Source organism: Mauremys reevesii, linkage group 2, assembly GCF_016161935.1.
Source record: "Mauremys reevesii isolate NIE-2019 linkage group 2, ASM1616193v1, whole genome shotgun sequence".
NCBI classification, from domain to species: domain Eukaryota; kingdom Metazoa; phylum Chordata; order Testudines; family Geoemydidae; genus Mauremys; species Mauremys reevesii.
Window position 1 is genome coordinate 200,897,568 of NC_052624.1, and position 15,013 is coordinate 200,912,580.

Below are 15,013 nucleotides of genomic sequence, written 5' to 3' on the forward strand. Positions count from 1 at the left end.
CTCACTGTTTACCCCTTTCTCCAGATCATTTATGAATAAATTGAATAGGATTGGTCCCAGGACTGACCCTTGGGGAACACCACTAATTACCCCTCTCCATTCTGAGAATTTACCATTAATTCCTACCCTTTGTTCCCTGTCCTTTAACCAGTTCTCAATCCATGAAAGGACCTTTCCTCTTATCCCATGACAGCTTAATTTACGTAAGAGCCTTTGGTGAGGGACCTTGTCAAAGGCTTTCTGGAAATCTAAGTACACTATGTCCACCGGATCCCCCTTGTCCACATGTTTGTTGACCCCTTCAAAGAACTCTAATAGATTAGTAAGACACGATTTCCCTTTACAGAAACCATGTTGACTATTGCTCAAGAGTTTATGTTTTTCTATGTGTCTGACAATTTTATTCTTTACTATTGTTTCAACTAATTTGCCCGGTACCGACGTTAGACTTACTGGTCTGTAATTGCCGGGATCACCCCTAGAGCCCTTTTTAAATATTAGCATTACATTAGCTAACTTCCAGTCATTGGGTACCGAAGCCGATTTAAAGGACAGGTTACAAACCTTAGTTAATAGTTCCACAACTTCACATTTGAGTTCTTTCAGAACTCTTGGGTGAATGCCATCTGGTCCCGGTGACTTGTTAATGTTGAGTTTATCAATTAATTCCAAAACCTCCTCTAGTGACACTTCAATCTGTGACAGTTCCTCAGATTTGTCACCTACAAAAGCCAGCTCAGGTTTGGGAATCTCCCTAACATCCTCAGCCGTGAAGACGGAAGCAAAGAATCCATTTAGTTTCTCCGCAATGACTTTATCATCTTTAAGCGCTCCTTTTGTATTTTCATCGTCAAGGGGCCCCACTGGTTGTTTAGCAGGCTTCCTGCTTCTGATGTACTTAAAAAACATTTTGTTATTACCTTTGGAGTTTTTGGCTAGCCGTTCTTCAAACTCCTCTTTGGCTTTTCTTATTACACTCTTGCACTTAAGTTGGCAGTGTTTGTGCTCCTTTCTATTTGCCTCACTAGGATTTGACTTCCACTTTTAAAGGAAGTCTTTTATCTCTCACTGCTTCTTTTACATGGTTGTTAAGCCACGGTGGCTCTTTTTTAGTTCTTTTACTGTTTTTCTTAATTTGGGGTATACATTGAAGTTGGGCCTCTATTATGGTGTCTTTAAAAGGGCCCATGCAACTTGCAGGATTTCACTTTAGTCACTGTACCTTGTAACTTTTGTCTAACTAACCCTCATTTTTGTATAGTTCCCCCTTTTGAAATTAAAGGCCACAGTGTTGGGCAGTTGAGATGTTCTTCCCACCACAGGGATGTTGAATGCTATTGTATTATAGTCACTATTTCCAAGCGGTCCTGCTATAGTTACCTCTTGGACCAGCTCCTGCGCTCCACTCAGGATTAAATCTAGAGTCGCCTCTCCCCTTGTGGGTTCCCGTACCAGCTGCTCCATGAAGCAGTCATTTAAAGTATCGAGAAATTTTATCTCTGCATTTCGTCCTGAAGTGAAATGTTCCCAGTCAATATGGGGATAATTGAAATCCCCCACTATTATTGGGTTCTTAATTTTGATAGCCTCTCTAATTTCCCTTAGCATTTCATCATCACTATTACTGTCCTGGTCAGGAGGTCGATAATAGATCCCTACTGTTATATTTTTACTAGAGCATGAAATTTCTATCCATAGAGACTCTATGGAACCTGTGGATTCGCTTAAGATTTTTACTTCATTTGAATCTACACTTTCTTTAACATATAGTGCCACTCCTCCCCCTGCACGGCCTGTCCTGTCCTTCCAATATATTTTGTACCCCGGAATGATTGTGTCCCATTGATTGCTCTCAGTCCACCAGGTTTCTGTGATGCCTATTATATCTATATCCTCCTTGATCACAAGGCACTCTAGTTCACCCATCTTATTATTTAGACTTCTGGCATTTGTGTACAAGCACTTTAAAAACTTGTATGCCAGACATGATAGAGGTGGGAGGGCAGGAATGCTATAGAGAAATATTATTGTTACTATGTGGTTAGAGCTGGTGGCTGATAGTAACTGTCAAAAGATAAGATTTTCTGATCAGTTAAGATATGGTATTTGTGGCAGAACACTGTCCTGCTGGACTTGAGTGGTTTTAAAAATACACATTCTGGATTTCTTTAAATCATACCCTGTAGAACAACTACACTGAATCACTTAACCCAAGTAGTTGCATTTTCTCTTATAGCTATCTCAAAAGGCATTTGTTCACTTAATTGAACACTGAGTTCCTACTCTATCAATCCTTCAATTCTATAAATTCAAGAGTTAAATAAAAGGTGATCCAGAACAACCGTATAAATATAAGCCCCTCCTCCTAAAAAAAAACAAACCCCACCACGCTCCAAAGAGCTAAAATGATGGGAAGAGGAAGGAAGGAGGTTGTATAGTGTGAAAATATTAAAACCCTAAAGCCCTGAGAAACAGTTCTTCTAAATATTAGCACTCTGATGGAACACAAACACAATTCTGTGCCAACACCCAAAATCAACAAGGTATTTACACACATCTAACTTTAAGCACATAAATAGTTCCATACGTTTAAAGTTAGCCATGTAAGTAAGTCCCTTGCTGAATCAGGCTTAAAAAAATAAAACTCAAAAACTGTGAGATTTAATTATTTGTTGAATTTTGGTCCTATTTTCAGTTACTGTAGCATGAATTAGCAAGAATGCAAGTGCCAAAATTTGATGCCAATATTAAAATATCAACAAAGGAGAAGGAAACTAACCATGTCTACATCTATTAATTTTGCAGGGAATTATACTTGAAACTATCATTATTTTTCTGTATAGCAAAACTATGCCTAAGTGGAATGTTCATTTGTAACATATCCATAGGTACTGTCTCTAAAGCATGCTGCAAAAGAATTCTTTCCTTCTTTTCCTTTAGTTTCCCTCATCCCTGCACAGAAAGAAGTGAACTAATGTACTCACTTGACTGTCTAATAATGTACAGCACTAAAGAGGTTTAATAATTTGAGCACAAAGAAAGGGAAGTTTCACCAAATCATTAAGTCAGGCGTGCTTCTGAAGTATTGGTGGGAAACCATTCACATGCAGGAAAAACATGTACAGTGGAAGAGAAAGACAGTTACACAATTACTCTGTAATAGCACTTTGAATAAGTTTACATGCAAACAATGGAGCTATCTAAGTTATATTCAGATTTCAAAAGTGTGCTGGATTTCTGCAGTTCCCTTAATTAAAAAAATCTACTAAGTTTTCTATTAACAGGGCTCTCCCTTTACTACAAGTGAGATTGTATAAACATAGAATTCACGTAACCTCAAGAAGCAATAAGTTTAGAATATTGCCCCCTGCCTCTCAAGTTCAGAAGAACTTATTTCAAAATGCTTAGAGATCCCAAATGCCAGGTGGGGAGATCATTTTTTGTATGTTGTAATGTTCTATCAGTAGGGCTCTACCAAACTCACAGCCACGAAAAACGCATCAACAGACCATGAAATCTGGTCTTTTCTGTGCTTTTACCCTATACTATTGTAGCAGGGCGGTTACCCTGCTCCTGGGATAAAAGAAGTGAGAGCAGCTGAGGGAGGCTGGCTGGCCCTGATAAGAGCGCTGTGAGCAAGGAGCTGAGTGAGAAGGACCCAGCTTCCTGGGAGAGACAGGGTACCTTCAGCAGCGCTGAAGAAGGGGCAGGCTGAGCTGGGGCGATCAGGCCTGACTACCTCCCAGGCTGAGGCCTGGCAGGAAGGCCTAAGGGAGTACTGAGGCTGCAGTGAGACAGCTGGGCTAGAAAGGCAGCAGGTCCAAACCCCTTGTCAATTATGAGTGGCCATTACAGACTGCAGTTTGCCCAGAGAAAGGGGGCTAGATGACAACTGACACCCACTGAGGCAAGGTGGGCATAGGGGGAGGGGATTTCCCTGGGAGAGGAGACCCAGAGTATGGGGGCACTGCTGTGGGGCAGCAATCCCAGGTAAGGGGCACCAGGGTCTGGGAGGGACATGGGGCCAGAGGTGGTGGAAACAAGGAAGCAGGTACTGGTAGGGAGAAATCGGCCAGCAGGAGGTGCTCTGAGATTGGAAAAAGCTAATTTACGGATGACCAGCAGGAGGCGCCACAGTGGTGGAGTAACTGCCGTGCTACAACTATACAGGAGTTCACAGAAGAGACCAGCATTTCTCAAGTTAGGGGTCCTGACCCAAAAAGGAGCTGCAGGAGGGTCGCAAGGTTATTTTAGGGGGGTTGCAGTATTGCCACCCTTACTTTTGCACTACCTTCAGAGCTGGGTAGCTGGAGAGTACCGGCTGCTGGCCAGGTGTCCAACTCCGAAAGGCAGCGCCCTGACAGCAGCAATGCAGAAGTAAGGGTGGTAATACCATACAATGCCATCCTTACTTCTGTGCTGCTGCTGCTCTGCCTTCAGAGATGGGCCCCTGACCAGCAGCCACCACTCTCCAACTGCCCAGCTCTGAAGGCAGCGCCACCGCCATTAGCAGCGCGGAAGTAAGGATAGCAGTACTGCAACCCCCCCACAACTCCTTTTTGGGTCAGACCCCTACAATTACAACACCATGAAATTTCAGATTTAAATAGTAAATGTCATGATTTCAGCTATTTTTAAAATCCTATGATCGTGAAATTGAACAAAATTGACTGTGAATTTGGTAGGGCCCTATCTATCAGGGATATGCTGTATACCCAAAAGTTCGAGGTGTACAAATTTGGGGTGTACAAAATCCAAGCGTGATTAAAAAAACCAGAGTCTCTACCATCGAGATACCTTTTATGATGAGTCAGTTATGTTGTGTTGGAGCAATTCAGTTTTGTTATGCTGCTCTCATCCATATTATACTCCAATCATAAGAAGTATTAACACATGGTATAATTAGTAAGATATTTATTATTTTAGTCGGAAGACCTATCAAACCATCCATGGACAGGGGCAATAAGGCATTAGCATGATCAATCCCCAATTCATGAGATTACTGATCTAGTAATACACCTCTACCTCGATATAACGCTGTCCTCGGGAGCCAAAAAATCTTACCTCATTATAGGTGAAACCGTGTTATATCGAACTTCCTTTGATCCACCGGAATGCACAGCACCGCCCCGCCGGAGCACTGCTTTACCGCATTATATCCAGGGCCGGTGCAAGGATGTTTCGCTCCCTAGGCGAAACTTCCACCTTGCGCCCTCTCCTGTCTCCCAGCCCCTGCCCTGAGGGCCCCCCCCCACGGCAGCTCCCCCCCTCTGCCCTGAGGCACCCCCCCGTGGCAGCTCCCCATCCCCCACCCTCTGCCCTGAAGCACCCCCCCGCCCCAGCTCACCCCTGCTCCGCGCACGAGCACCCCAAGCACACCGTCGCTGCTTCACTTCTCCCGCCTCCCAGGCTTGCGGTGCCTAAGCTGATTGAATAAGATACAGAGGATCTTGGGGGCGGTCAAGGGCTTCCACCCCAGGGTCCGGGAGGCACGAGCTATGAGGGGGCACTTTTGGGGGCCCCCCAGTCCCAGAGTGGCCCAGGGGTTTATTTGGGGGGATGGGGGGCTGGGAGCAGCCCGCTCTGCTTCCCTCGCCCTGGCCTCGGCTGTGTCGCTTGGGGGAGGGGGCTTGGGGGGAAGGGATCCTCCTGTACTCACTGGCAGCGGCGGAAGCGGAGCAGCCAGGCCCCAGCCAGCTCCACTCCACCACCTCCCAGCCGCAGCACTCCGCTTCCCGCCGCCGGTGAGTGCGGGACCTTTCCTAACACCCCACCCACCCACCCCCCGCGACACGGCTGAGGCCGGGGCAAGGAAAGCGGAGCGGGATGGGGCCGCGTCACTCCGCTTCCCGCCACAGGTCAGTGCGGGGGGCATCTTTTCCCCAACCTCCCCGCACTCACCGGTGGAAGAAGCAGAGTGCCATGGCTAGGAGATGGCGAAGTGGAGCAGACTGGGGCTGGGCTGCTCCGCTTCCCGCCACTGCCGGTGAGTGCCTGTCAGGGGGCGGGGGGTGTACATAGAGGTTGGAGCAGTCAGGGGACAAGGGGGTTGGGTAGGAGGTGGGGTCCTGGGGGTGATTAGGGACTGGGGTCTCTGGAGGGGGCGGTCAGAGAACAAGGAACGGGGGGGCCAAAGCAAGCTTGATATAACACGGTCTCACCTATAACATGGTAAGATTTTTTTGTCTTCCGAAGACCGCGTTATATCGGGAGAGAGGTGAACTTTGTTTTGAATTAAGTCTAATATGTTGAACATGCTGAGACATTCTGGATGTCAAATATTGCTTTTACATCTATGGTACTTTTATACCTAGCACGTATTGCTACTGTAGCTACCTAAGTAAAATTTTTGGTGTCCCTATTATTTTTTTTTAAGGAATTCACTTATACTTTAAAATGTTGTGTTGTGTCTATATAAATGTTGTGTTGTGTTGTGTCAGGGGCAGCTCTAGGGATTTTGCCACCCCAAGCACGGCAGGCAGGCTGCCTTCCGCGGCTTGCCTGGGGCGGGTCCGCTGGTCCCGCGGCTTCAGTAGACCTCCCCCTCCGCAGGCAAGCCGCCAAACTCAGCCTGCCTGCCGCCCTCGTGGCGACCAGCAGAGCGCCCCCCACGGCTTGCATGCTGGGGCCTGGAGCCGCCCCTGATAATGCTATTTCTCCACTTCCAACTCCTCATCCCAAACTAAGAAGTTGTGAGAATGGGAAAAATGTTTTTATTTCTTTTCCAACGTGCAACCACAAACATGTATTGTAATATTATTCTTTACTATTTATGATTTTGCAAATAAAGAGTCCACCCATCATTGTCTTTCTGCTTAATGACATAAAATGAGGGATATCATGCATAAGAGATGTCATACAAGGGAAAATTTAAAACATAAAAGCAATGTCCAAATGCTGTTAAGATTCTGACTTCTTTGCCTCTATATTCATTACTGTAACATACACAGTGATTTAGAAGTGTAAATCAGATATTGTTAGAAAACCCCTGAAAGTCTTAATTTGGATTGAATGGCTTAGGTCAGACAACTATTTTTGTTTTAATACAAATGCACTCCATGTGTACGCACGCGCATACACACGTGCGCGCACACACAAGCCAACTAAACCTTTTTTTGGAGGGTGGCACGGGATGGCAGTGGAACGAGGAAGTAATTTAAACCAAAGTAAAAATGGGCTTCATCATGCTTTTTTGATAGTGAAAAATAAAAATCTTTAGCTAGAGAAGATTTTTGAAGTGGTGTATTGGGTTAATACGAAAACAAAGAAAAAAAATTTTTTTTTCAAATGAGCATCTCCTCCCCCCCCAAAACCCAGAATAGGCTGATAAGCTTTAATTATGTTAAATTATAGCTTGTTTATTTTCATACCTACCTAACTCTATGAGCATCTTGAAGTATTTTCAGCACATGGTTTCTCTTTAGGGCTGGCCATAAGTTTTCTGATGAAACAGTTTTCTAATCAAAAAAGGCTGATTCAACAGAAGCAACACTGACCATGTCAATTCAATCAAAAACTTATGGAATCTGACCTGTTAGAAAACTGCTTGGTTTCCTGACAGCTTGCTCGCCCACCTACCTCGCTTGCCAGCTGCCTAAGTACCCTGCTCCACCCCTGGCCAGCTCTCAGGCTTTACTGCTTCTTGAGCTGCCTGGCAACCTGCTTGGTTGGTTCCCAGGCAGCCCGCAACTCACCCTCCATGTGGGCATCAGAAAGCTGAAAAATTACATTTCAGTTCTCCTACAGTCTATTCCACACATTCAACACCTGAACCCAACACTGAACTTTTTTGGGGGACATTTCAGCTACTATGGTTCAGCCATTTAGAAGAAAAAGGTTAGGGGAAAATGTTTGCCCATGTTAAAAAAAATCATACAGCTATTTTACTGAGCAGGTCTAGAATCCACTGGAGCAGAAACTTGAAACTTGGAAGAGAGGTCGCACTGATGTCAGAGATGTGCCTTTTGCTGACTGGGTGAAAATCTGCCCAAATCTGAAAAATCATGGTTTGCACATGCTCAGTAGATACTCATAGCAGTTGGCAGCTAAATTCCCAGAAGATTCCATTTGCGTCTGTGCACTGAGTGGACTACATATAAGACCATTTCTATAGACTGAGCATGTCCCAGTTCAGGATTGTATGGCTACAGCAGTATTTTACCCTGCAACTGCTCCTCTCTGCAGCTGAGGGGGCCACTATAGTTTCAGGCACCAGAATTCAGACCAGGGAGACACTCTCTCCTGCACTCTGCTCATGCCCAGGCAGAAAGGAAGAGAAGGAGGATGCAGTCAGAGTGGGATGCAGGGGGTGAGAAATGAGAGGAAGAGAGAAATAATGAAGTTCTCAGTCTCCACATTCCTCTGCTTTCAGCAAATAGCTGTGAAACCCACTGGTAAAAGGTATATGTCATCTGCCACTAATGCCTGATCCACATACTCAACCTTTTACTGCTACCAGTTACTCCATAAGGCCAAGTGGAAGAGGTCTATGCTGTAGATGTGAAGGTCTGAACCCAGATGATAACCCAAGTTGGAGGTCAATATGATTCCACATGATAAAACTTTTGTTTTCTCAGTTTTTTTTAAATATAGGAAATTGTATTAAAAAAATCCTATGCTGAAAGAACATTAAGGTTACAAAGTCAATCATTCAAAAGCTAGGAATTGGCAGAATTAGGTTGCTGGTATTGTGAAGAAAAATTCACTAATATTTGTGAAGCATTTAAGACACTTACAGTACCATAGAAACACCCATGACGAAATTAATAATTCTTTAGTCAGTGCAGGGTTTGGAAACTGTGCAATAACAAAGCCAGCGGACACACAATACAAGGAGGATAAAAAAAAACACAACAAACTACCAATCAGAGACAATACACGTGGGGGCACGCAAGGTCCCATGCTCTCCCCCAGATTTCTGCCTTCCATTTAACAACAGCTAAATGTTACAAAGGGGACCCATCCAGAGAGGCCGCTTCACACTCTGCCCCACAGAGTGGGGGTGGGGAATGGGCAAGGCCTTGGGCTGCCTCTTGCCAGGAGGCCCAGCAGTGAGGAGGCAGCAGCTCCCCCTCACCATGTATCCATATAGCTGGCTGCGGGCTGACCCTTCCCATCCCCTGCTACATGGGACTACTTCTCCTTTCCTGCTGCTGGAGTCCCAGTGCCTCCCACTGGCTACTTTGCAGACCACCCTGGGGTGAATGCCCCGTGGCTGTTCCCAGGGCAGGAGCCTCTCTCCCACTTATATGGCAGTGCAGGGGCTCTACACAGGGAAAATTGCCCCCCCTCGCACTGCAGTGGGAGTTGCCATGTCTTCCATTTAGCTACAGCTTCTAAGATGAGTGAGGGGGCGGAGGTGGCAGGTGGCAATCCCTCCCTGAGCCCCAACACATGGGGCTGGCCTGAGCCATCCGCAAGTATTGCTTGCTCCCTCGAATATTCCTCCACGCCCCCTTGTGAGCACGCCCCCAGTTTGAAAACCTCTGTTCCAGATGAAAAGACAAGGTGTTCTATATCCAGTGCCCCTCCCAACCATTAAATTGTGCCACCTCTCCAATCAATAGTTATGTGTTGCCTCTGCTACCAATTCACTGAATACGGCTGGGGTCCTGTAGGAAAAAAAATAGTACGTGATCACATAGTAAGAGACTATCATAATGCATACACACAAGGGGGCTTGATTTTGTAACCTTAATGTTCTTGCAATGTACTATTTTTTAATGTAATTTATAAACAGACAGGCAAAGCACTCGAGAATGTGTTGTAGGAAACAACTGTTGATTTATCTTCTCTCTTTACTAATATAACAAGTGTTTTCCAACATGATTTTATATGTATGTCCAGAGATATTTTTTTTTAAATTAAGGGTTAATTACAGCAAAGACATTTTAATAGTGAGAATCAAGGAGAAAGACACTTTGGTATTATGTGTATTGATGCTTCCTCGTAATAACGGACGTATATTGATATAAATTCAGATACTTAGCCAATTCTTATGTATTTCATTTCTGCATTAATTTACATGCTACATGACTATTTTAGGCATGCCTCAGCAACCGAGTAATGGCCACACTAATATCCTTCTACATTTGTTTGTTTTTTAAATTATATTTTCAAACAAAAGTCTACAAAGATATTCTTAATAAGTGGGAACGATAAGGAGTTTAAGGGTATCTTTTCTGACAAAAAACTGATGCTATAAAACATTTATTCAACATTAAGAACATGTCTGACAAGCTATATACATTTCACATTCAGTGCTACAATAACATCTTGACATAAAAAATGTGCATTACCTCTGTCAGCTTCAGTAGGCCCTGGCTAACAATGGTGGCTCAACCACCAGCTCTGTAGTCATAGGTTTCCAAACAGGGACGCAGATGAGGGATGAAGACATGCCAGTAATATTCAAGTGTTAGATGACTGATGATACCAAAGATGCAGCAGCAGTTAACTCAAAGGGAAGCAAGACAAACACATGGTGCAACAAACAGAGTTGATGGTGACCTGCCAAGAGGCGTTAGTAAGCTAAACTCACTTCATCTATGTAATTAAAAATGAAATACTACCAGAACATCCCACTGGTGTCATTTCAAAAACCTATATGCTTTGATTTGCTTTTTCTATGGGTTGTTAGCATCTATAACAATTGATCTCTAATGCCAAGTATGCATCAAGCACTGTTAATACACCAAAGCTATTAGATAATTTATAGGATTAGAATCTACATTAACATAGCTGGTTTACTCTCTCCGAAATGTGATTTGTATCATACTATTGTGCATCATAAGGGACCTCTCAGGACTAAATTTCTAACTGAATGCACTGTACTATCATTACTGATAAATAATATCACTTGAGCAATTCTTACCAAAAAGTATGTAACCTTCCCCTGAACAGAAAAAATGTGCAGTCCAAACTGAATTTTCACAGGAGGACATTAATACCATAACTGTTAACACATACTTTTTTTGTTTGTAAATGAGTGTTTTACTTGTAATTACATTGTTACATGTAATGTCACAGAAAGAGCACCTACTATATGAAATTTCTGATAAAAAGTTCAGAAAAGGCTAAATAGATTCATTTACTCTAGGATGGCAATTATAACTGAGGTGATTTCCATATGAGTGAATGAAATTGAAACTAGAGGTATTTTTCCCCTCCTTCCCTTCTAGTAGCTTCCTCATGTTTACTATGAAGAAAGTGGATGATCATATCTTAATAACTTTTGGATTTGGGGGTTGGTTGGTTTGTGTTTGTTTGTTTACTCCTATGCTGTTTTCTTACATAGCTGATTTTGTTTGCCTAAAGAAAGGCTTTGACACCTCTGTAACACAAGCATATTTGTGTCAGCACAGTAATATTACATCATCCATCATTCCCCCTCTTGCTCTTGAAAAAAAATAAATAGCTAACAGATTTGTAAGGGAAGGAGCAGAAGGATAGAGCTAAACCAGCTTATAACAATTAATCATATTAAACAAGCATATTGATCCATGCCAGAAACACAAAAATTAAAACATACTGCTGGTTGCATTTTTGTTTTACTTACCAGATTTGTAATCTAATTTTCTTTCCTCTTAGCTCTACTGTTTTGATTTTAAAATCAACACCTATAAATAAAATACAGTAAACAAAAAGAAAAGGAGGAATAAGCAGCAAAAGCAATGAGGGGGTAATTTAAAATGAATTTTTTTGTACCTGTGCATGTGTTATACTAATACACTCACAACACTTTGAACAAACAGGGATTTACACCACTATGGGCCAGCAGGGGGAGGGAATAGAGTTATTTCATATAATCTGAGCTATTCAGCCCAACCATTGTTGAAAATGTTTTTCAAGCTATGAATATTATCACTAGCAGCTCTAACGACAAAATAGGAAAAAAATAGGGTATGATCACTTCCTTCCCTCTATTCATGTTTTATAGTGATTGCCAGGAACAACCAAGCTCTGATTATGATTCTGTCACAGACTCCTCCCATGTCATGAACAGAGTCAATCTCTCTGCCTCAATTTTGCTATCTGTAAAATGGGAATAATATATAGCTATTTCTAGGTGTTGATGTTTAGTATTTGTAAAGCACTCTGAAGATGATAGTGCTCTATGTTTTTATCCTGGAGTTGTACCTGGTTTAAAATATTATCAATGGCTTTTACATCAGTGTTTCTGTTATAAATTTGACAGCTGTGTATTCTGTACACGTTGCTAAACTCTGAAATATGGCTTCCCATACCCACCCCCCCACAAAATACTACTACATTTAAGAGAAAGAAAAGACAGGAGGGGATGGTTCAGACTAATACAATTAAACTTGCACAGAAATGCAGAAGTATACTGTGTCGGAAACTCTCCCCCTCACTCCAATTATTTCACATAACAGTGTAAACCAGTATGGTAAAACAACAGAAACAGAGGAGATAAAATATTTTGGAAAGTTGTTTTTCTAAAGATTGCATTGGCCAATTGCCAAGTGTCCAGCTAATAGTGCTTAGTAGAAGAGTGGACTATAAAACTTTTATTAAAAAAGCTGAATTTGGCCCTTTGGTTTACACAACACTTGACTTCTACACACACCAAAATATTTTAACATTGTTTTTCATGACTAATGGTCTAAAACCTGCTACATGGCAAATTTGGAATACACCTCTACCCCGATATAACGCGACCCGATATAACATGAATTTGGATATAACGTGGTAAAGCAGCACTCCCGGGGGGGGGGGGGGGCTGCGCACTCCGGTGGATCAAAGCAAGTTCAATATAACGCGGTTTCACCTATAACGCAATAAGATTTTTTGGCTCCCGAAGACAGCGTTATATCGGGGTAGAGGTATATTCTAAAGTTAGGAGCTTTGTTTAAAGGCTATTCTGTCAACACAGCAGTTTACCTTAGCTGATTTAGCTATATTGCTGCAGAACAGGGATGCCAAATATAAATATTTGACCAAATTTTAATATACAAGGTTAAATTTTAAGAAACAAGAAGGATCCCCTCAACTCTATTTTAGTCTACCCTACTTTAGTCTGGCTAGGCTCAGAACCAGGGGGATAGACAATATCTATTTGCTTAAACAAAGAACACGTACATTTAAAAAAATATTCATATCAAACTATACACACAGCTAGACTACAGAACTAAGTTTTCCAAGTATTACCCTTATACTTCCTCCCACCTCCTTCCAAATATTCAGCACACTCACTGCATCTTAAGGTATATTGTAAAGTTCTTCAAAGCAAAGAATGTGACTTCTCATGTTTACATCTAACAAAATGGACCCAAATCTTCTTTGGGTGTTCAGGACCCTACTGCAATACAAGCAGTAAGGAATAAAATGAATTATAATATGCAGCCTGAAATTTCAGCAGACATTGTCAAATACTTTATAACTCCCTTACTTTAGGGTTTTTTTTTTAAAGAGTCTATAAAATTCAGAATATTTTAATGAAACATGATTAAAAACTAATCAATTTTTTTCTGCATTCTTGAAAGCCTAATAACATTATGCAAGAGTTAAGTAAAAGAAAATGAAACTGATCAGTCTGAATATGCTGTCCAAAGTATGTGAAGTACAAAAGGACAACATAAAATATTTTTTTTTAAAAAGTGTTAGTTAACACAGCTAGAAGTTGTTTTTTAAAATATAATTTCTTGACAGTCCTCTTTAATCTGCAAAATGTAAGCATCCAAAGTATCATTATTTTGTCTGTAGAGGATAATTAAGGCGCTACAGAAATAATCATTTTATAATATTACATCAACGACAAAGATATAACTCAAGAAACAAGGAAATTTGGCTTAAATTTATCTAGAACAACTAGTATGTAACATTCTATTCATGACTTACCATCTAGTGAATTTTCTTTAAATTGAGTTCTTAATTTCAACATTCAGTATTTCCCAACCCTGAGAAATGGAACAGTACATCAACTTTTTTGCCTAACACTACAAGAATCTACCCATTTGCTTGAGTAGAGAAGAAGAGCAGGAAGCTCAGAGTGAGGGGCCAAATGCTAGATTAGCATTTACCATTCTAAATCACAAAGGCAACAGAAAGAATACCCTGCTGCTGGTCTATTGAAATGCATCATATGTTCCAAACAGGAGCTTTGTACGTTGATGTCTTGAAGGAAACAACTGATAGGATGCAGAAGTGCACAGTGGAGGAGTGCATTCTTCTACAGAATTATTCCAGTGATTTAACATTTAAAAGTTAGTCGGGCCCCCTCAATAGGCTTCAGAGCTAAAGCTCCAGCCTGAGCTGCAACTTCCAAGCATCATCTCTGCAGCTGTTTTTGGAGAGCCAATGGGAGCCCTGCTAGCCCCCAAGTTTGTTCACCCAACTTGGGCTAGCAAGCTCACTCCTGCAGTCTACAAAATGCTATGTAGACAAACTCTAAAGGTACATGCAAGGCCATAAACATGCAAAACCCTATCACCACCAGATTATGCTGCTGCTTCTGTACAATGTGGAATTTACTTCTAAATAAAAATGAACATTCTGAAAGCCAATGGAAGATTCTGAATCATTTGATTCCAGTTTTAATTTTTGCAACCTCATCTGTTTCTCAAATTCAAAAGTTAATTTGATACTTATTACAAGTGTTTTTACAATAAGAAAGTGTTACTTATAGGGCTGTCAAATGATTAAACATTAATCATGATTAATTGCACTGTTAATAATAGAATATCATTTAAATATTTTTTGGATTTCTTCTACACTTTCAAATATACTGATTTCAATTACAACACAGAATACAAAGTGTACAATGCTCACTTTATTTTTGATTACAAGTATCTGCACTGTAAAAAACAAAAGTAGTTTTTTTCAATACACCTAATACAAGTACTGTAGTGCAATCTCTTTACCATGAAAGTTGGGCTTACAAATGTAGAATTATATACAAAAAACAAAACCATGTAAAAAATTTTAGAGCCTGTAAGTTCACTCAGTTGTACTACTTGTTCAGCCAATTGCTCAGACAAACAAGTTTGTTTACATT

The 15,013-nt window shown here is 41.6% G+C and overlaps 1 protein-coding gene across 1 annotated transcript in view; it reads right to left on the bottom strand.

Annotated features, from left to right (window-relative positions):
* Positions 1-15,013, bottom strand: part of RAB12 (RAB12, member RAS oncogene family) — a 41,250-nt gene that overhangs the window by 12,327 nt on the left and 13,910 nt on the right. Inside the window, exon 2 of the mRNA XM_039525154.1 lies at positions 11,558-11,618. Coding sequence (XP_039381088.1) covers positions 11,558-11,618 — 61 coding nt within the window. The remainder of the gene's footprint in view (positions 1-11,557; positions 11,619-15,013) is intronic.